The sequence below is a fragment of the Prorops nasuta genome, unplaced genomic scaffold (genome assembly GCF_024137725.1).
Source record: "Prorops nasuta isolate Cenicafe-Biocafe unplaced genomic scaffold, Cenicafe_Pnas_1.2 PNAS00002, whole genome shotgun sequence".
Lineage (NCBI taxonomy): Eukaryota > Metazoa > Arthropoda > Insecta > Hymenoptera > Bethylidae > Prorops > Prorops nasuta.
In genome coordinates, this window is record NW_027116799.1 from 10,295,356 (window position 1) to 10,317,788 (window position 22,433).

Genomic DNA, 22,433 nt, shown 5'->3' on the forward strand with positions numbered 1-22,433 from the left:
TAATTTTTCGTTACGTCAATTCAACTTGTTGTAGCACTTGCAATAATTATGGTAATTACGTGAAACTTTGGTGATATAAAGTTCAAAGTTTCAGCTTTAATTTGAGCCATCAAACGTCACGATATTCATTGTATTTCCTTATTTTCATAACTTTTTTCTGAGCAATGTCGAGACAAATTTTTGACCAAAAAATGACTGCCCAAGCATTTGAAACAATTTCAGATTGAAGAATCCGTCGGTATTAAACGACCTATTCTACTTGTTTCATATTGCACTTTTATTCAATGAACATAAAACATCATTATTTTTTAAATTAAATTAACAAAAGTAGAGTAAGGATTAATGCAGGTTGGTCTATAGCACACGCCTCACGTACGCGAACCGACCCATGGCTGTCTGAGTGCCGCGTCACGCGCTCACCAGCACGCACGGACACATCAGCACAGTCTCATGGTCGCGTTCCGACTGACTGTAATGGCAGTCTGCGCACGACATTCGCGCAGCCTGCTTGAAGCGCGTAACCAGTGTTCAAGCCAGACTCGGGGTGCGTTCCGAGTCACGCATATGCGCGCAGTAAGCACTTAAATTCTATAATAAATGTGACATAAACTGTACATTCTATGCGCTTCATGCGTAATTTGGAATGCACCCTCGATGTTCTTCTCCCCTCCCCGTGGGGACTTATAGACACAGTCATTCTTTTTAGGACTCCCGGAGGCCGCTTCTCCTTATCTCAGGTTGTCTGGGTTGTTTGGCATGGCCCTGCTTTACTTCCCAGGACAACCTGGACATCGTTTACTGGAGCGCCGGTCTTTTCATCCGGGCCTCTGCCTGTCAACGGGGTCTATCCTTGATGTTAGCTATAATCCATTCGTGAACCTATCTCACGAGTCGGTAACATAGGGATTAATAAAATCCACTGTTCGGTAGCTTTTATATTCTTTATTCGGTATCTCTTATACGTAACGGGGAACTTCGTTACATAATATATTTATTTCTAGATGCTTCGTAAATTTTTTTAGTTGTCAAAAATTTTTAATGTTTTTAATAATACTATATTTTCTAGTTTATAGCATTATTATTATCATTAAAAGTACTTATTTAACTTGTTGAGTTCGTTATTTTGTTTAACTGCATTACTTGTTTGAATCAGTACATATTTCGCATGACTATTTCTTTAAAAAATTTTATAAACATTTTCTTTTTTTTAAATAGAATAATTTTGTTTTAGTTTAGGGGTATTGGTCCGGTTTTGAGTAGGATATTTTTTGGTAGGATATACCAATGTATATGTTACCGTTACCTTTTACAGGAAAAGCACGTTTCTTTTAGAGTGAAGGGCTGGGGGATCTTATAATGTTCTGAAAGGATTAATTTAGAAAGTAAAATAACATTTTGTGTTTTGAAAATGGAAGTTTAACCATAGTAAAAATTTTTATTCACATGCAATTTCTGTAAATGAAGATGGCCCTTATCTTTCTAACCAAAATCTTTATTATAAATATTTTTGCACATTCTGTTAGTTTTTCTCGATTTGTACCGTTGTACAGAAATATCCCAATCTTAATTAAACTCAGGGCCCTGGAATAGAATGTGTCGCACCTGAGACGCCCAGGCGACGTCATGCGAGAGGAAACATTTCTTCTGGAGCCCACAAAAATGCTTTAAGGATGGGTATGCACACTAAGAGGCGTAGCGGTGTCGGAAATAGGTGGTGGTAGTTGGCTAAGCTCGATCAGTATAAAGACCGAAACTGTCAATGATCTAGAGGCTAGACCTTGGGGTTTAAGCCGCAGTTTCATACGGTGCTACTGAGCACTTAACCCTTTTCAGACTAATTTTTTTTAAAGATTTTTGCGAGTTCAATACTTTGTCATAGTAAATAACTGATTTACAAGTATTTTTATTGAGAATTTTGAAAAAAATTAGTTTTTGTTTTTGAAGAAACAAAAAATTTTGGTTCATACTTGTACCAGCCGTTTTTAAATAATGGAAATAATATGTACCGCTCGCCCTAACATAAGATGCATTTCTTGGGGGGGGGGGGGGGTTGTTTTGGTTGCATGTAGACGACGAGTTGGTCTAAGTTTGTACCCCTTTAAATTAAAAAATCAGCGAACAATGTTTGAGAAAATTATGCTGGTACATATGGGTACCTGTAGGTTCGAAAGGGTTAAGTACCTTGCTGGTAAGAAGTTGGGAGCGAGAAAGCGCTTCGGGTTGGTAGCACCTAGTGGCGTCGAGTAGAAGTAGGAGAAGAGAGAGACGGTTAGTGCGTCGGAGCGAAACGACTCGAGAGTCCCCGACCGTTCGCACCGACATACCTCCGATCTCCAACACAGACTGTCAAATTTAGAAATTCATGCAGATGAAGTCAGTTAAATATTCTTTGGAGGTTAGGGCGACCAAACATGCTGTAAAAGAGAGCATTATCTCAACGGTGTTGGGATCTGAACTGCGAGGCGTCAAAATCAATATGGCCAGTGCAATCCTGAAAGATACCACGTGGTGTGCAATATGAGTTTGAATGGTAGTATACCATATGACCGAAAGGTATGACGGAGAGGCATTATGATCGAAGGATATTGTGGCCGAAAAACGCTATATTCAGATCAATGAAAATTATTGAAAATCTGTAGCATCAATGAGGTTGTACTGTCGGTAAGAAGCTTGCGACAGATTTTTATTGATCTGAATATAGCATTTTTTGGCTATAATATTTTTCGGCCATAATGTCTTTTGGTCATAATGCTTTTCGGCCATATGGTATACTAACGTTTGAATAAATGTTAACAATATAGTGCATGAAATGTTTCTTACAAACGAAGATGTATGACGGTTTGCAAGTACAATTCCTTCTACGAGAAGTTTTTTACGTGCGATTTGTAACTCCAAATACTCCAATTGACTTTTCAGGAAATAAATATTTTAACTAATGGACATTAGAGGCGCTTTGGAGTTAGTCAGATCCTAATATCTATATATATATACTTGCCTTCGAGACATTACCTTGCCTCTAGATGCACGTTTTCTTGTTTCGACGATTTAAGTATTAACCTTTATAGTCTTGGAAGCTACTATAGTGGTTTATTGGCGGTAGCAACATGTTCAAAGTTTTTGCCATTGACATTAGTCAAACCACTGTAATAGCTAAAACAAAGAAGTAAAGGTACGATTTCACTTGTCGCTCGTCGCTAGCGATAAATATAAGATGATATAGTATATGCAATCCAAGATGGACACTAGCGACAGAATATGCAGTTTATCTCTCCTATGTTTTCACTTGTCGCTTGTCGCTCGTCGCTAGCAGCGATATATTCTGAGGCGGGTTCTGAATGTAGGAACGAAGGAAACGGGTAACCGCTAGCAGCAATCGCATAATGGTTTCTTAGGTGTAGTGACTGTGGTGTCGTGTTATGGTATATGACATTTGAATTTAATTTGCATATGTATAAAAAAATTGTGAATATTATAATAATAATCAAAAGTTATGAGGTATGCACATATATTGAATGAGGAATTAATAAAGGTTTCATATATATTTGAAATGAATGTTTTCTTAAATCCTTGTTATGAAAATAATTCCTTCATTTTCGTATATAGCATGAGAGGATGAAAATTATATAGTTCATATATCAGAAAATAATAATTTACATTAGTAAAGTTATGATTATCCCTAGTTTGATAATTTTATTAGTAAAATTAATTGTTGCTACATGTTACTCATAATAAAACTTAATTGAATTTATTTTGTAATAAAAATGTTACAATTTAAGATTCTGTTTTTAGTAAGAAATCTATACAGGGTAAGGAACTTAAACCGCCCCAAAACATTAGTAGAAAAAGATGCATATCTTTTTAACTATATAAGAGATATTCAATTTTTATATATGACCTATGCGAAAGCAAATAACAAGAGAATTCGAGAAGGTCCTATGCACAAATTGAATATCTTTTATAATTAAAGAGATACTCGTCTTTCCGCATCTATATTCTAGGGCAGTATAACAGCTTCACTCTGTATATATGCCGTATTATTTTACAAGCAAAGCCTGTTTTTTGGGTTAATTATATTCAACGTTTTTTATATATGAATTACAATAATTATTCATTATATTATTTTTAGCTTCATATGTATCGGCTTGCTATAAATGTGACAAATGTATTTTCAATTTGAATTTCCATCCATTTTTCAAATTTAAAATTCACACGATCCGCCTGTTCCGTTCCGTTGAATACATACAGAGCAGCGATACAGGCAATACGGGCGATACTAGCGATGTCGCTGAAAAGTTGGATAAATCCAACTTTATTTCAGTGTCGCTAGCGACAGAATAAGCAGAAAGTGTAGTATACTTTGTCCCACGTGACCATTTGTCGCTATCGACGAGCGACAAGTGAAATCGTACCTTAAATGAAAAATATGTTCGGGCTGTAAAGGTTAAAAAACCACGCTTTGCTAAGAAAGTTTTTGGGTTTTAATTTTTGTCCTAACTTATTATTTTGTAAAAAGGAGATCTCGCAAATATTCATTGATGCAACTCTCAAAAAGAATATTTATTTTACGTTTTTATAAGTACCTTTTTTTCTGTGTAACATCAATAAAGTTCTTGAATAACAGTTTTATGTAAATTTGAGCGTCGTGCGAGGTACTTCAGCGATACCTTCAATTTCATATTAAGAAAAAAATAATTTCGTAAAATATTTATTAAATAAAAACAAAACCGGAGAAAGAAAGGATCAGAAGGGAAAATAGGGGGAGAATCTAAGGCACACATGCTGTTATTACTCTGCACACGCTATGCTGTTATGCTACCCCCCTGCTATCTCACTTTATTAGTCTTCTTCTCTAGCAGCCAGCGAATATTGTCAATCTGCGTTTAAAAAAAACTTAGTAAAAGTGATAGAGAAGCAACGTGAAAAGCGAAGCTGACTTAGTCCATTCAGTCATCGACTCTCTTCCTTTCCTCAGTCAATTATACACAGAGCCCTAACCACAGGATTAACACATACGTAAGCGGAACCTCTCCCCCTAAATCGATTTATTTGAGGTATTCTCTATATATGGAATATGGAATATTTCTAATAATGGCATTTTATCACTAATAATATAGCATTTCACCTAAATTAGTATCTCCTCAATCGAAAATTCAGCCATTGCGAGTACTCTTTTACCCTGAATGATTCTAAACAATCTAAATCTGTAGATAAATCATGTCTTTTTCATTACTGATTTTATTGTAGAGACGCATTCCACCACCCATGTTCAAGCGGGAGACCAGGTTCAAAGGTCAAAAGAGAGTATCTGTGGGCAGAATGTCTTCGAGGCACAATGAATTATCAGAAACTAGATTGAAGGAACGTGTGTCTCTGAGAGATGTTGCTGCACGAGACGAAGCTTTATACGAGGCAGCCGTGGCTTCTGCCGGATTGGTAAAATCCGAACCAGATTTTAATGGCGAATTGACGGATCCTACGGTACCAGATATACAAGTGAATGAGGGCTTACAAGAACGAGAGTGTACGGTACGATTGGTAGTTTTCGTGATTTCCCGCCTATGTATTTCAACTTTCTTCTCTGAAAATCCTGCTGCTACTGTTGCAGCCAAATAACTTTTCAAATAGCTGATTTACGTGTATGTCAAATAAGAATATATTATGATGTGCATATATACAGGGTGTCCGGTTAACTATGGCTAAACTGAGATATTCGGATAGTAGGTGAAATTCTGAGTAAAAAATTTCGAAACACTTTTAGGCTAGTACCCTTAACCGTTTGAGTCCCAAGCAGTGCGATCGCGCTGTTAAGATTTTATGTCGAGAAAAACCCAGCACATTTCGAGCATTGTGGACAACTGACGGTGGGTTACGTATTGTCGAAGGTGCTATCGCGCTGCTTGGGTATTTTCGTACATATATAGGGAAAGCGCGATCGCGCTTTTTGGGATTCTTCGACAGTGTTTTTTCAATACCGTCTGGGACTCAAACGGTTAATTAAAATGTTATTAGCGATTAAAGATCCTTGCTTATAATTAGGTTTGATCAGGCGAAGAATTCTATTGGCCGTGTTACTAGCCCATAAGCGCACAGATTCCGTAAATGGTAATACTAACACAAATATGCAGATATTGGACACACCCAACTGAGTTTGTGACAATTGCCGAAAGCCGAGCGGCCGAGTCTCGACTCTGGAGTGTGAGCGCTATAAAACAATAAAAGCATAAACATCCTTGACAAAAGTCATATACTAAGATTGAAACTTTTGCTTTTTACATATGACAAATTAATAATTTATATTTTCGAATTGTACGTATTTTTACGACGAAAATGAGTCCAAACACAACATAATTACGTAAACTTTAGGGTATAATTAAGTTTTAATGAATGAATAAGACAGCTCAAATAGTCATTATGTCGTGTTTGAACTTATTTTCGTCGTAAAAAAACGTACAATTCGAAAATATTAATTATTTACTTGTTAAATGTTAATATCAAAAGTTTTAATCTTAACTTATGATTATTCTCAAGGATATTTATGCTTTTATTGTTTTTATAGCGTTCACACTCGAGACTCGGCTGCTCGGTTTTTGGCAATTGTTACAAGCTCAGTTGGGTGTATCCAATACCCGTGTATTTGTGTTAGTATTACCATTTCCGGAATCTTTTCGCTTATGGGTTAGTCACACAGCCAATAGAATCCTTCGCCTAATCAAATCCAATTATAAGCAAGGATCTTTAATCGCTAATAACTTTTTAATTAAAGGTGCTAGCCTAAAAGTGTTTTGAACTGTTTTTCTTAGATTTTCACCCTCTATATCCGAATATCACAGTTTATCCATAGTTAACCAGGTACACTGTATATATATATATATATATATATATATATTGTATAATATATTCTACAAGTTAATCACTGATTTTCAGTTAGCATATGATTTCATTTTTCCTAAATAGATGTATTATTTCCTTGTAATTATTAGGGCTTTTTTAATACTACTTGTATGTAACATTCTCGAGGAAATTATTGTCATCCAAAACTAAACACACAAATGTTTGATGTGACACAATTTCACTGATAGGTAAAACTTTCTCCACCATGAGAGTTACACCTGTAGTAGTAGTAAATAATTACTAATATAAACCAACTACAAAAAATAGAATAAACTGAAGAAATTTCATATACCCATTACTCTAATCAGTAATAAAAAATTTAATATTATACAATTTTATTCTAATACTATTGAAATTATTATAAACATGTACTTTGCAATTCAAAGATGAAAATGAGCTCAAATACGAGTTTATTCGGATTTAATGGATTTTAACCCTTTGCGGACGGCAAAACTTATTACTCCTCGATAAATGGCAACTGAGAGTTGCCTTCCGACCGAAAAGGGTTAATATAGAAGCTTCTGAAAAACAGACACCAATACCCAAAGAACTTACTTTTATTTATTGTTGTGACTCGTATACCAAACAAAACATAGTTCAAATACATAAACTCTTGACTTAAAAAATCTTTGTAAACGTAAAATACAATTTTCTCATAACAACTCTGCTTGATTTAACCGACGCTTCTGGAACGTTCTTCCATGATTTGTCTAGCGTAGCCCCCTGACACTCCATATGCTTTTACATGCTAGAGCTGGTTACTTATTCAAGAAAATCCGCTAGACAACGCTGGCGATAATCTTCATTATATGCTATAATGTATATATCTGTGTGTGAAATGTCTAAATGTCATTTTCGATGTTTTACATACAAATGTAAAAATCGAAGTTAAAATTTCCAGACTGATATATTCTTATATCATTTTTCTTTTGATGAATATTTTTAACTTTCTCAATGCTACTAGTGTACTAAAATAAACAAAAACATGCTTCGCCTGTAAAAAAGGCTATACAAGTATATAGAATTACTGACAAGAAGAGTGCCTTAGTAAGAGATAATATTATTGAATCTCCATTCCTTTCCTATTTTCTACGAAAAAAATCCACGACACACTTACTAAAATTTCTAATTAAAAAACTTAGTGAAATCAATATTACAGGCAATTACTATTAATCCTAGCAGAAGGTGATAACGATAGTTCAGAACATAGCTGAATTTAAATAATGCAAGTTTCTGTGTCTTCGATTATTTACCTCAAAGAGATGTTCACGACATTTAAAGCATTGGAATAAGCATATAAAAATAAAAATTTCAAATTAATTAAAAAATTATATTTTTTAAAATATTAATCAACAACGTGCACTCTTAAATAGAAAAAATATTTGAAATATTGTCTAAAAACTAATACCTGAACCAAAATTTATTTGCCGGATCCATGCTTTTTCCACAAATACTATATCGCAATAATGCTATATAAAACTATTGTTATCATCAAAAATTTGGTTAACTATGTCTATTTTTTACAAAACACGCTTCTAGCAAGTAGCTCTTTCGTTCCAAATAGTAGATTTTGGACATCAAATTTCAAATTGTTTTTTTATTTAAAAATGTATTCTTGAGATTATTATATAAAAAATGATTTGACATTTTCATTTTCATATGTTTATTCCAACGATTTCATTTTCGTGAACATCTCTTTGAGCTCAATGAAGTCAGTCTGGGTCTAAATGGTTCTTCAACTTTGCAGTACAAGCCTATACGGGGTATGTATCAGCTATTATGTTTTTAATTTTAACTATATTCTTGAATATAAACTAAATAGAAAAGTCCTATATTATTACATCCGTAATAGCATCGTTCTTGAGATAAATCAATTTTAAACCGATAAATCTGGGCTTCGATTTCAACGGAAAAAATACTTTACTCTCACTTTCGTTGACACTTCCCTTTCGATAAATAAAAGAAGCTCCACTTCACTGTTCCGTATTGCCACACGTACCCATGTGTAACTATACCAATTGTAAATATTACCTTCTAACGTCCTATATTTCTGTTCCTGGTACTGCATAACATTTATGTTCTGCCTATTTTAAAAGGATCTTCGAAAGCCCCTATTAAGTTGAAAATTCTGAAGAATAATATGGCGTTATTTTTAGATTAATTTTAGAAGCCATTTTATCTTTTCGGTGGCGCGACATATGAGCTGCTCTGAGGTAGTCAATAAATGAGTATTATATTAAAAACGCGATTATAAGAAATTTTATTTTTTTCTGTTTTTCAAAATCTTACTGTTTTATCGGATATAGCACTGCGCTGCATAATTGGAAGAGCAAAATGACTCGAAAATTAGCTTTCATGTAAAGCCATACTATTCTCCAGAATTTTGAACTTAATAGGCGCTTTCCAGGATATTTTTAAAATATGTAGAAAATATATTTTATACAGCACCAGGGTCAGAAATGTAGGATGTTAAAAGATAATATTTATAATTAGTATAGTTACACATATGTGCGTGTGGAAATACGGAATGGTGAAGTGGAGCTTCGTTTACTTATCGAAAGGGAAGTGTGAACGAAAGTGAAAGTAAAGTAATTTTTCCGTGGAATCGAAACACTGATGTATCGGTTTAAAATTGATTTATCTCAGCAATAATGCTTTTACGGATGTTATAATGTAGGATTTTCTTATTTAGTTTATGCTCAAGAATATGTGGTTAAAATTAATAACATTATTGCTGATACACCCTGTATAACAAATATCAACCCGAATCAGCCGTGGAGAGTATTACCAGTGCCACTAGCTTCAATCGGTGTACAGCAAAACTAATAGCGGCAGAGGGTTGGTCTAGCGCTATCTGTATCCAAGTTTCACCAATTTAGAGAATTCTAATTCTGCCAACTTAAAACTAAATAACTAAACCATTATTTTGTCATTATTTTCTCTAATAGGATTAATTTTAATTACATGTTTCACATATGTATAAATATAATTAAGTTTGATCCTAATGAAATCATACTTGAACTTACTTTTATTTCTGAAATGAGTAATTTATAATGGTTTCAAAATTATTAGGGGGTTAAAAATGTATAATATTAAATTTTGAATTAGAGATAGGAGTAATGAGTATATGTTTCTGTGATTGTTGTATTTATTGTCATTGGTTTATTGCTAACAGCTTGGTACTTGTGGGAGAAGCTTTCCCTACTATGCATCACTTATTGGTTTATTGTGCATTTTTGACTCCTCACTTCCAATTTTTCGCGTTGTGTTCGTGTTTCGCTTCGTTCTTGTAAGTCTTGTGTGTAGAAGTAATGTTACTCTTAAAATGTAATTATATTGTAGTGAAAATAGAATTTGTGTCCGCAGGTTTCTCCGGGCGGCTTAGAAGCGAATCGTACAGGTGGATTGAAGAGAAAAATTGATATTCATAAAAAGTCTAATTTGCACGATGAGAAGGAACGAGCTGTAACAAAGTCAGATAGAGCACAATACAAACCTTTTTCGTGTGACCTCTGCACGTTAGCTTTTACACGAGCATCTCATTTAGCCAGACATAGAAGAGTGCATACGGGCGAGAGGCCTTTCGCTTGTAACATGTGCCCTAGGATGTTTGCGCGACAAGATAAATTAAAACAGCACTTAGATTCACACTTGCAATGGCCAAAAAGAAAAAGTAGCCTGTCGAGCATGAGCAGTCAATCATTGGTTTCGTTGCCAGGAAAAGCTAAACGAGGTAGACCAAGAAAGGTAATAGGTTCCTCATGTCATATTGCGTTTATTGAAAATAATTTATGCATATACTGCTATAGGGTGTCCGCTAATTCATAGCCAATCTACAAATCCTAAATATAGCAGCCAATTTTGAGAAAACAACTTTACCCACTAACGCCCCAATCGGCTGATTTCGATCGTTAATTTTACAGTTGTACTGCTTGAAAAAAGGAGTGATAAAATATCGGGACCAACATTTTCTGTTATTTTTAGGTGTGATCTTTCAAACAGTGGGATCTTAATTAAAAACAAATAACTTTTGACCTTTCGATTTTCGTAGAATACTTCCAAATACGTCTTTTTTACAACATGATTTTGTTGTAAATCTCTTTTTTCGAAAACTTCCCAGTGTCTAATCAGCTTGAGATTATATAATTTTAAACTTGCGCCCGATGTCTAAATACGAAAAAAATGTTTTTCCTAAATTAATGTTCACCTCCTAATAATTCAAATTGGCGACCAGAACGCAAAATTTTGTCGGATAAGTTTAAATACCTACAACTCAGAAACTATAAAATTTCTCAAAAAAGTTTCAGTAACAAAAAGGGTTTAAAACTTTTCAAAGGATATATACCGGAACGCTTTTTTAGAATATTTTGAGGTACTTTGCAAAACATTGTTTATTATCGTGTTTTGAAAATTGAAAAATGTTTTCGAAAAATTCTGGAAAAATGCCCTGGCATTTTTTAAATTACTTAAAAAAATTTCTAAAATATAAAAAAAAATGGTAAAAGTTGATCATTTTCGAGTTATCCGCAGTATTTCTAGTTTTAGGCATGTCAAACCATAATTTTAAATTTTTTTAAATAGAAAACACTAACAGATTTCCAAGAAATTTTTATACTTTGAAAAATGCTTTAAATAATCTATTGAATACACTGTATGTGGCGTTATTCCAGAAAGATTCGAACATATCTTTTGATTTTTAGGAAATTACGAAAAATTTTTCGAAAATACTTCAAAATATTCCGAAAAATTTTCTGGTATTCTTTGATGAATTTGAAGTCTTTTTTGTTATTGAACATTTTTTTAGAAAGTTAATAGTTTCTAAGTTGCAGCAGTATAAACTTATGCGGTAAAATTTTTCCTTTTGGGCGCCATTTTGAATTATTCGGAGTTGAGAATTAATTATTTGGGAAGATAATTTTCTCCATATTTGAACATCGAGTGCACGTTTAAAATTAGTCCCAAGTTGTTTGTACATTGGAAAGTCTTCGAAAAATGAGATTTAAAAAAGAAATCTTATTGCAAAAAATACGTTTTTGAAAGTATTTTTCAAAAAAGGAAAAAGTAAAAAATCATTTATTTCAAATTTGACCCCCAACATTTGCAAAACATTTAAAAATACTTCAAAAGGTTTGTCCCGATTTTATATCATCCCTTTTTTTCAAATAGTACAACTTTAAAATCAACGATCAAAATCAGTGCATTGGAGTGTTAAAGGGTTAAAATTTCTTTCAATATTTTTTATATATTATCCAAGTTGTATAACAATATGTTTAGGTTAAGAGTCTACATGTATATAAATGATTATGCAGCTTGGTAGATATTATTAATATTAATCTGTTAACCGGGCAAGACGCATAAATGCGTCAGGTGTAAACAATATCGGGTACGGGTAGGACATATGAATACATCCTCGAAAATTAATTTGCACCCTGGAACGGACGGGACGTATATTTTCGATCGACTATGATAATACGTCATTCATGCGTGTCTCGACATGAATTTAATATGCGTATGGAATCAGTAAAATTTCGCTAGAACTCCCCGGTTAACAGGTTAACAAATTTTACAAGTTTTTTGTTCGTTTCACACTAATTAATACGAATTTAATAGCTTTTACATTTCGCTACCATTTTTAAGTCTACATTAAAATTCATTGTTCTAATGTTTAAATTCTTAAGGTCGATAGCATATAAACATTTGATAACTTGTCAAATATGAACAATACTAAAAATAGTTTATAATAATTTATTATGCACATATTATAGGAAATAGAAAATATTAGTGCAGTTTACTTTGTATTATGGATATTTAGGGAGTTTAGTAACGAAATTTTTGTTATGGAACTCGAAAAACATAATAATAGGAAAATAATTCATTAGTTTTAGATTTACTATTTCTATATATATGAAAAACTATTTCTAAACTGTTTTTTTTATATTATTGATATTCAACGAATTACATGATATTTGCAGGCTATCGACCTAATGAATTTTGATCTTGACTGATTTTTATATGATTTGAAAAATATTAACAGTATGAAAAACTATTGTGAATGCTATTTTATTATTATTATAAATCCTAGAAGAACTTCTTATAAAACGTTTTAATATTTTTTACCTTTTGGGTGTGAGAAAAGTTGAAAATAGACGCTGATGAAAAGAAATTTAAATAGATTTATCTAAGACTTATTTGGCACTTTTGACTAATTCTAAATACCTGTTTTGATGGTCAAAAATAGTTGAAACTTTAAGGGGATCCATTGCGAGTCCAGAAAGTACTTCCAAATTATCTTCTACAATTTTAAAATTTTGAATATATTCATAGGGACCAAATTGGCTCGTATTGATCTGCTTAATTAACGTGAAGGCTTATTTTCTGGATTAAAAAAAAAGTTTAATCGGATATTAATAATAATATTTTATTTCCCATCAATAATTTCGAAAAAGGGATCCTTTACGACGCTGCGACAAACTTCAACGAGTAATTTAAGACCATCAAGAAGCTAATATTCCTATAAATGTAGAAGATTTTTTGGAAATACTATTGTAGCGCAACAATGGCAAATTTGTACATTTTTCCTTTTTCCGCTACAATAGTATTTCCAAAAAATCTTCTACATTTATGGGAATATTTGCTTCTTGTTCGTCTTAAATTACTCGTTGAAGTTTGGCGCAGCGTCGTAAAGGCTCCCTTTTTCGAAATTATTGATGGGAAATAAAATATTATTATTAATATCCGATTTACAAAATTTTTGTCTTTAATCCAAAAAATAAACTTTTACGTTAATTAAGCAGATCAATACGAGCCAATTTGGTCCCTATGAATATATTCAAATTTTTAAATATGTAGAAGATAATTTGAAAGCACTTTCTCGACGGGCAATGGATCCCCTCAACATTTAATGTTTACCAAGTTTCGTAGCCATTTTGTTTATTTTTAACTTAAAAATTTTGTTACGTAATTATGTGTGTGTGGGATAATATTAAAAATATTGAAACATAAATTGTTCTTTCTCAGAATAGGCCTTCTCATCTACATTTTATTACTTGGCCATTAATTCTCGAACCTCGTTTGTAGTATAATAGCAATTTTTTCATGCAATCTGTACTATTCTCTTACAATTTTTAGATAAACTTGGAACAATCAGCCATGGACGAATTTATGAAATTTGGTGAATTTAGTTCACTGTTAAACAAAACACATTCGGTAAACTCGACCACCAAGATAGGCGATTTATCGGCCGAAAATGAGAAGAAGCAACAGGGTCAGGTGCAAGTGGAAAAGGAGGAGGAGGAGGAAGAGGAAGACGACACTACGCAAAAAGAGAAGGATAATTACGGATGTCAAGTAGAGAATGGTCAAGATATTGTTTAATAAAACATTTTCTTATCAGTTTCCATTGTTCATCTCATAAGAAATATTTTTCTATCCCTTCATGAATTGATTACTAAATATATACGCAGAGACCGCTAGATAAAATGGATCATTCTGGAAATCACTAAAATTGACGGAGAGAAGATTATAAGCATATCATGGGTTGATGACAAACAGAGGGACGCCAACAAGTGCCTCGTTACGGGGTTTGTTTCCTTGTCAGTCCTATTACTCTTCCTATAACTTGATTCATTTACCAATCTAAGAGGCTATAAAATATTACTACTAGTTAAAGAGCATATGCATTTTCTCTTTCTCTTTCTTGCGACGTACATATAAATATTCAATCATTTATTACGTTTTAGTAGACACATTGAATGAATAAACTTGTGCGTAAATGAGTGAGTGCGAGAGAGATTTCGGCTACATTTCTGTTAAGGCGGGTACATCTGTTTCGAGAAATGTATGGGGCATATAATTGCACAGTTTAGGTCTTGATAATTTTTTATTTGTCTATCAGTATCTCTAGATAGTAAAAAACTTTTAAGATTTATCAGGAATTTTTAAGGCTTGGCTTGTAGTTATTCTTAAGAGGTTTTCCGGAACTTATGTAGCTTCGCTTACTCCCTTTATACTGCTTTTTCAATTGACAAATGAATTCAATTTACAGGAAGGAGCAGTAGGAATTAGATAGAGAAACAGTGAATTGCTTTTTTCATTTCTTTCTGTTTGTCGTCAACCAATGATTTACTTATTGGCCGCTATCGCTATTTTATTGCTCTCACAGCCGCTGTGCTATTTTATCTTGCAGTCCCTGTATATGTATACTATAGAAAAATAATTCTTTCAAATGAGTTACTTATGATTGTACATAAGAACATGTATATCGCTTCAAAGTTTTATTCCAAATTCTAAAGTCAGAATTATTATAATAATAATCTCTTGACCTATTAAATAAAAACAGGAAGTAGTGTAATAGGTGGTCGGTTAATAATGGCTAATTTTATACATTCGAGAGTATGAATAACTATAAAATTAAGTTTTTATATACTTTAAAAATCTAGATTTTAACTCTTTAACTGTGTATTAGACGCATATTGCGTCATCGAATAAAAGCACTATATAAAGATGTTACAAATCGGCTACAACTTAGTAATTTATGACTGTTACGATTATAAAATTCTGATATACGGATTTAAACTTTTAAAACTAAAAATAGTAGGTTTTATATTGTATATTTCAATTTTAAGAAATGAGAAGATTGTTTTAAAAGTCTACATAATGACTTTTTTTTTTAAAAATGTTCATGTCCTTGGAGTACATAACAAAAGAAGTTGTTTAGAAAGTACTTTATTAAATCGACCGGGGTATAAAGAAATTTGATGCCAGTCGTTTATAACATACTTATTTAATCTTACAACAAATAACTCTTAATCTAATACAAAACGTCATGATATCGTATGATTAGGTGAATGTTGTTTGGGTCGTTTTGGCAATCGCTGAATTTACAAAAAATGAGTTTGCCGTCAACGTTTAGGCTTGGGAACTGAGAATGAGAAGAAGGAGACGCTACAAAAAACAAGAATGAAGCGGAGGGAGCGGTTTTCGCGAAAATTGCTATGTAGTGCATAATTACGCTGGGTGTTCCCTTTTCCAAACAACAATCAAATACCTCTCAAACGTCTAATTGTAAAAAATCGCAAATATTTATAATACACCGAACAAGCTTCATTTCTCTTTTCATACTAATTTTTAGAATTCCGTGTACACTATATTGAATCGGCTGTATTAAGTTTTAAAATATTTGTCATATTTCGAGAGATTTAGCGATCACAAAAACTTAAATATTAAAATCTCATTAAAATACAGCCATTTTTATCTCGAAAACTTAGAGGATAATTAAGTATTATTCGATGCATTGTTAAAGGGTTAATAAATAAGTTGTCTATGAGTTAATTACTTAATTGGATACTTCTTATTGTTAGAGCGATCCGTCGATCTTCTAATGAGCAGCGTTCGACAGAATGCTCGGCATACCAGTATGAAGCCTCGAGTGCAGACATATTTACATATATATATATATATATATATATATATATATATAATCCTTAATTACCTTTTTATATTAACGAATAGATTTAACAATGAAATATAGGATACTTTCTCTAAAAATTATTCATACTTTCCTAATTTATATGTTTGACCATTTGTAACCGACTAACTAATTATTTAAGCATTAGAGTGATCCTTAAAAAGGGTGTTATTTTTAATATTTATGGCCTCATTTGTAAGCTTTTTTCAATAGGTTTCAATATACACTAGGGTGTCCATTAAAAAGGCATTATTTTTGTTTGCTTGTTAACTATATCTAACTTGGTATAGAATCAGATAAAAATGAGGTTTGCAAGAGTCAAGCCGATTTAGGTAATAAAATCCCGTTCCACCGAAGGATTTAAGTTAAAAACGGGATTTTGCATAGAAAAATGATATTTTGTGACTATTTTACATGTCATTTCTTCATTCTTTAAACATTGTACACGATGATGTAGCTTTAGTTAGTTTAAGGATCCTTGAATATGGATCCATAGTGAAATTTATCTTTTGACTTGTCACAACCTTTATTTCTCATGTTAATATTTTTAAAATAACGATTTGCAATAAAAATTCATTATAGCCGTATCTTGAATAATTTCTCCTTTTTTACCTCGGTATCTCCGCCCCTTTTCGTTCTGACATATTTAAATATAATAAGATTCTGTAAATATTTTTTTTTAATTTTTTGTAATATGCGTTTCATGGATTAATGCTGATAAAAACATTGATTAATGATGACAAATCCTTTTATTCCTGTAACTTTAGAATCTCTATCTTTTTCTCTCTTTCTGTTTCTATTACTTCGAAACGATTAGTTTTTAAGTCAAAAGTGGAACCTCTAAGCTCTACCTTAAGGATATATTGAATGCATTTTTAATTTCTTAAAATTTAAATATTTTTGTTAATGAGCTCTTACGTATATTTAGATAGCATTTTTGGTAATATTAATATATCTTATTGTAAAATATATTAATATTACCAAAAATTCTATCTAAATATAGGTAAGAGCTCATTAACAAAAATATTTAAATTTTAAGAAATTAAAAATGCATTCAATATATCCTTAAGGTAGAGCTTAGAGCCTGCACTTTTAACTTAAAAACTAATCATTTCGAAGTAATAGAAATAAAAAGAGAGAAAAAGATAGAAATTCTAGAAGATATAGGAATAAAAGGATTTGTCATCATAAATCAATGTTTTTTAACAGCATTAACCCATGAAATGCATGTTACAAAAAAATTTTTTAAATGTTTACATAATCTTATCATATTCAGATATGCCAGAACGAAAAGGGACGTAGATACCGAGGTAAAAAAGGAGAAATTATTCAACATACGGCTATAATGAATTTTTATTGCAAATGGTTATTTTAAAAAATATTAACACGAGAAATAAAGGTTATAACAAGTCAAAAGATAAATTTCACTATGGATCCATATTCAGTGACCCTTAAATTAACCAAAGCTACATCATCGTGTGCAATATTTGGAGATTGAAGAAATGACATGCAAAATAGTCACAAAATATCATTTTTCTATGCGATATCTCGTCTTTAACTTAAATCCTTCGGTGGCACGGGTTTTTATTACCTAAACCGGCTAGACTCTTGCAAACCTCATTTTTATCTGATTCTATACCAAGTTAGATATAGTTAAGAAACAAACAAAAATAATGCCTTTTTAACGGACACCCTAATATATACATATGCATACTAAAAAATATATAAATTATAAAGATATATTGACTTAAAAATTGGGACGGCTAAACTTGCTATATACATATGCTATAAGGCAGTCTGAATGGTATACATATACAGGGTGTTTCTCTAACAGCAGAACATAGGATTGCGTTATTTAACTATAGCAATAAAGCACATACTATACATTATTATAATTAATAAAAGCGTAGATAGTTGCGATTTAATGATTTTTTGGTTTAATTATTTCTATTGTTCATTATAAATGTCATTTTACTTAATTAATCTTGGTTACTACGTTTAATATTTAAATTAAATGGAAAACAGTAATTTGACTATAGTAAAATTTACTATAGTCAAATAATACGAAATCTCCTATGTTCCGCTGTTAGAGAAAAATCCTGTATGTATATACAGGGTGTTTTTCTAACCGCAGCATATAGGAGATTCGTGTTAGTTGAATATAGAGCTCAGGATGATGGTTTCTGAGAGCGCTGATTGGTCAATATCATGTAGTGCCAACATGAAATGGTCCGTTACCGATATAGTCCAGTAAAATTAGCTCGAGCAAACACTGTTTTTGGAAAAAATTCTAAGAGGACTTTTTACGACGGATTAATTTTTGGCCGGGCGTCAGGATAATGGGAAAAATGTTTGCGGTCAGTTTGTAGGTCGGGAAGTTTGTTAAAAAAATTAAAGAAAGTTGCAAAAACCAGTTTTTAGCTTATATTTCTGAAACCGTTATAGCTGGGAAAATATAAAAAATATACAGTTATAGGTACAGCGAATACCTACAAAACAAGACTAATTACGTTCAAATACGTCAATTAATTTTGTTGTAAAAAAATCAAAACCATCAAACTTGCCTGTTTTTTCAATGTTAAATAACTAATAAGTTATTTGTTAAAATAAATCCGAGTGCAGCTTAAGATGAAGGTTTCTATGCCCTTTAAATACGTTATAAATTTTTCTGTTCCATCTCTTTTAGTTACTGAATAAACGTATTTGTTATTAAAAAAGTCTTTCATTAACATCTAATTTTCCCATCGGAGGGTCATCGTAGAGGGTTTTTTGAGGGCTCATTCTCTTCGTGAAGAGTTATGCTATAACATACTATAAAGAAAAGGTGAATATTTAATCGTTAAATAATTTTAAAATGGGTTAGAAAATCATGCAATATAACAAATGATTTTTCAGTGACTAATAATTTTTTTAACCAATTGAAACATATATCATTCGATTGCTTGATTTTTTCTGCTAATTTTAAGTGGTCAAAAAGTAATTAACGATGCTCTGGAGCAAAGATAATTTTTTTTTACGATAGACATTGTGTCTTTGTTTATGAATAGTTTCTAATGAAATTCACAGGTAATCAACATTGATATATTTACTTTACTTTCCTATATTTTAAAAAATTCCAACTTTAGTCTTTCCATGCATTTATCGATTCAAATTGTAATGCATTTTCGTGCAAGTAGCGTCGCACGAGCGTGGAACATGGTGGGGGAACTCTCTCGCGTGGCCACGACGCACAGTCAGAATCGGACGCGTGTATTATATTTTTACTTCTTTTAGAAATCATCATTTTCAACGCAACCAACCATCCGATTTTCTTCATTTTTTTTTAATTTGATATACCACACAAAAATAAAAACAATGGTGATATTACATTTTTCAATAAAACATTATTTATTTGCAAAATTTTGCAGGATCACATTATATGCCCATTTATACATTTCAAAATAGCTATCTCATGAATGTATTCTGATTTGTTTTATAAGTGTTAACGCTTCTCTATTAAACAAATATTTATTTACTACAAATAATATTCCTATACAATTTTCAAATTTGGTAGAGTGAAATCTATATACATTGTATTCCAAAAATGCTTAAGTATAATAAAAGTACAGTTATGTTTACGTAGTTGCTTGCTTATAATTCTGCTGATTTATAAAACAAAAACACACTTCTACGAAACGACATTGTTACATAAAGCGAATATTATTTGTAGAAAATAATATTTGTTTAATAGAGAAGCGTTAATATTTATAAAACAAATCAGAATATATTCATGAGACAGCTATTTTGAAATCTATAAATGGGTATATAATGTGATCCTGCGAAATTTTCCAAATAAATAATGTTTTATTGAAAAATGTAATATCACCATTGTTTTTATTTTTGTGTGGTATATCAAAAAAAAAAAAAAAAATGAAGAAAATCGGATGGTTAGTTGCGTTGAAAATGATAATTTCTAAAAGAAGTACAAATTTAACGCACGCGTCCGATTCTGACTGTGCGTCGTGGCCACGCGAGAGAGTTCTCCCACCACGTTCCACGCTCGTGCGACGCTACTTGCACGAAAATGCATTACAATTTGAATCGATGAATGCACGGAAAGACTAAAGTTGGAATTTTTTAAAATATAGGAAAGTAAAGTAAATATATCAATGTTGATTACCTGTGAATTTCATTAGAAACTATTCATAAACAAAGACACAATGTCTATCGTAAAAAGAAAATTATCTTTGCTCCAGAGCATCGTTAATTAATTTTTGACCACTTAAAATTAGCAGAAAAAAATTAAGGAATCGAATGATATATGTTTCGATTGGTTAAAAAAATTATTAGTCACTGAAAAATCATTTGTTATATTGCATGATTCTCTAACCCATTTTAAAATTATTTAACGGTTAAATATTCACCTTTTCTTTATAGTATGTTATAGCATAACTCTTCACGAAGAGAATGAGCCCTCAAAAAACCCTCTACGATGACTCTCCGATGGGAAAATTAGATGTTAATGAGAGACTTTTTTAATAACAAATACGTTTATTCAGTAACTAAAAGAGATGGAACAGAAAAATTTATAACGTATTTAAAGGGCATAGAAACCTTCATCTTATGCTGCACTCGGATTTATTTTAACAACTAACTTATTAGTTATTTAACATTGAAAAAACAGGCAAGTTTGATGGTTTTGATTTTTTTACAACAAAACTAATTGACGTATTTGAACGTAATTAGTCTTGTTTTGTAGGTATTCGCTGTACCTATAACTGTATATTTTTTATATTTTCCCAGCTATAACGGTTTCAGAAATATAAGCTAAAAACTGGTTTTGGCAACTTTCTTTAATTTTTTTAACAAACTTCCCGACCTACAAACTGACCGCAAACATTTTTCCCATTATCCTGACGCCCGGCCAAAAATTAATCCGTCGTAAAAAGTCCTCTTAGAATTTTTTCCCAAAAAAAAATTAATTTGCCTGGACTAATAGATGAATAAGAAAAATGAAACCCATCCGCCATTTTGGAGTGGAGAAGTGTTTACATGCTAGTTGTAGCAGAAAGAGGTGTGAAATGGAAAAATGTCAAATAGTGAGGTTACTAAAGTAAAAATGGAAAATAATGAATGGAATGTAAGAATATTCGAACTTTCCATTCATTATTTTCCATTTTTACTTTAGTAACCTCACTATTTGACATTTTTCCATTTCACACCTCTTTCTGCTACAACTAGCATGTAAACACTTCTCCACTCCAAAATGGCGAATGGGTGCTCATTTTTCGTATTCATCTATTGGTAACGTACCATTTCATGTTGGCACTACATGATATTGACCAATCAGCGCTCTCAGATACCATCATCCTGAGCACTATAGTCAACTAACACGAATCTCCTATATGCCGCCCTTTAGAAAAACACCCTGTATGTATATATATATATATATATACATATGTGTAATTGCTGTCGAGATGCTACTGTATCTCTTGGTATTTGATCATTTTCCAGCTTACAATATTTTTATGTAAAAATAATTTCCAAAGTTTCCACCAAAATCTTATGTTGTTTACTTAATATATGGAGAAAAAGAAGTAATTTAATGCCATTTCGAAATAAAATTAAGGACTGAGTTATACAGGATATTAATTTTTATTTATTTAGAATGTTCTTTTTTTTGAGAGTGGTATAATCAAAATTCAAAAACAACCTATTTAAGAACCAACCTGATACATAAATATTATAGTGAACGTACTTATCAAAGCTAAAATTGTAGATTAATCATAAATATGAAAAGTGATAATAAGAAATAGTAAAATTTCGTTATTTGTAATTTTTGTATCGTAACTGAATGGTGAACTTCTAAATTATTCATATCGGAATCACATTTTACAAATAATTACACTAATTTAATAATATATATATATATATATAAATATATATTTCCTAGAAGTACCTGAGGCACTTACATTGGTTTAGTAGTGAATCTCCGAGCGATTAGAGAAGATAATGAAAGGCAAAGGATTTAATGATTCTACTTATCTCTCGTTGCTGCGGAATCAATATTTATAGGTACTGATAGTTTGAAACAATA

General features: G+C 31.7%; 1 protein-coding gene across 4 annotated transcripts in view; it reads left to right on the forward strand.

Annotated features, from left to right (window-relative positions):
• hd (humpty dumpty) overlaps nt 1-17,256 on the forward strand; it is a 97,241-nt gene extending 79,985 nt beyond the window's left edge. Inside the window, exons 4-6 of one of the 4 annotated variants that reach the window (XM_066730366.1) lie at nt 5,245-5,526; nt 10,258-10,638; nt 14,020-17,256. In XM_066730366.1, coding sequence (XP_066586463.1) covers nt 5,245-5,526; nt 10,258-10,638; nt 14,020-14,265 — 909 coding nt within the window. In that variant the 3' untranslated portion in view covers nt 14,266-17,256. Of the gene's footprint in view, nt 1-5,244; nt 5,527-10,242; nt 10,639-14,019 lie in introns of all 4 variants that reach the window. The other 3 variants (XM_066730374.1, XM_066730384.1, XM_066730393.1) reach the window with 3 other exon arrangements.
• The last annotated feature ends 5,177 nt before the right edge of the window (nt 17,257-22,433 follow it).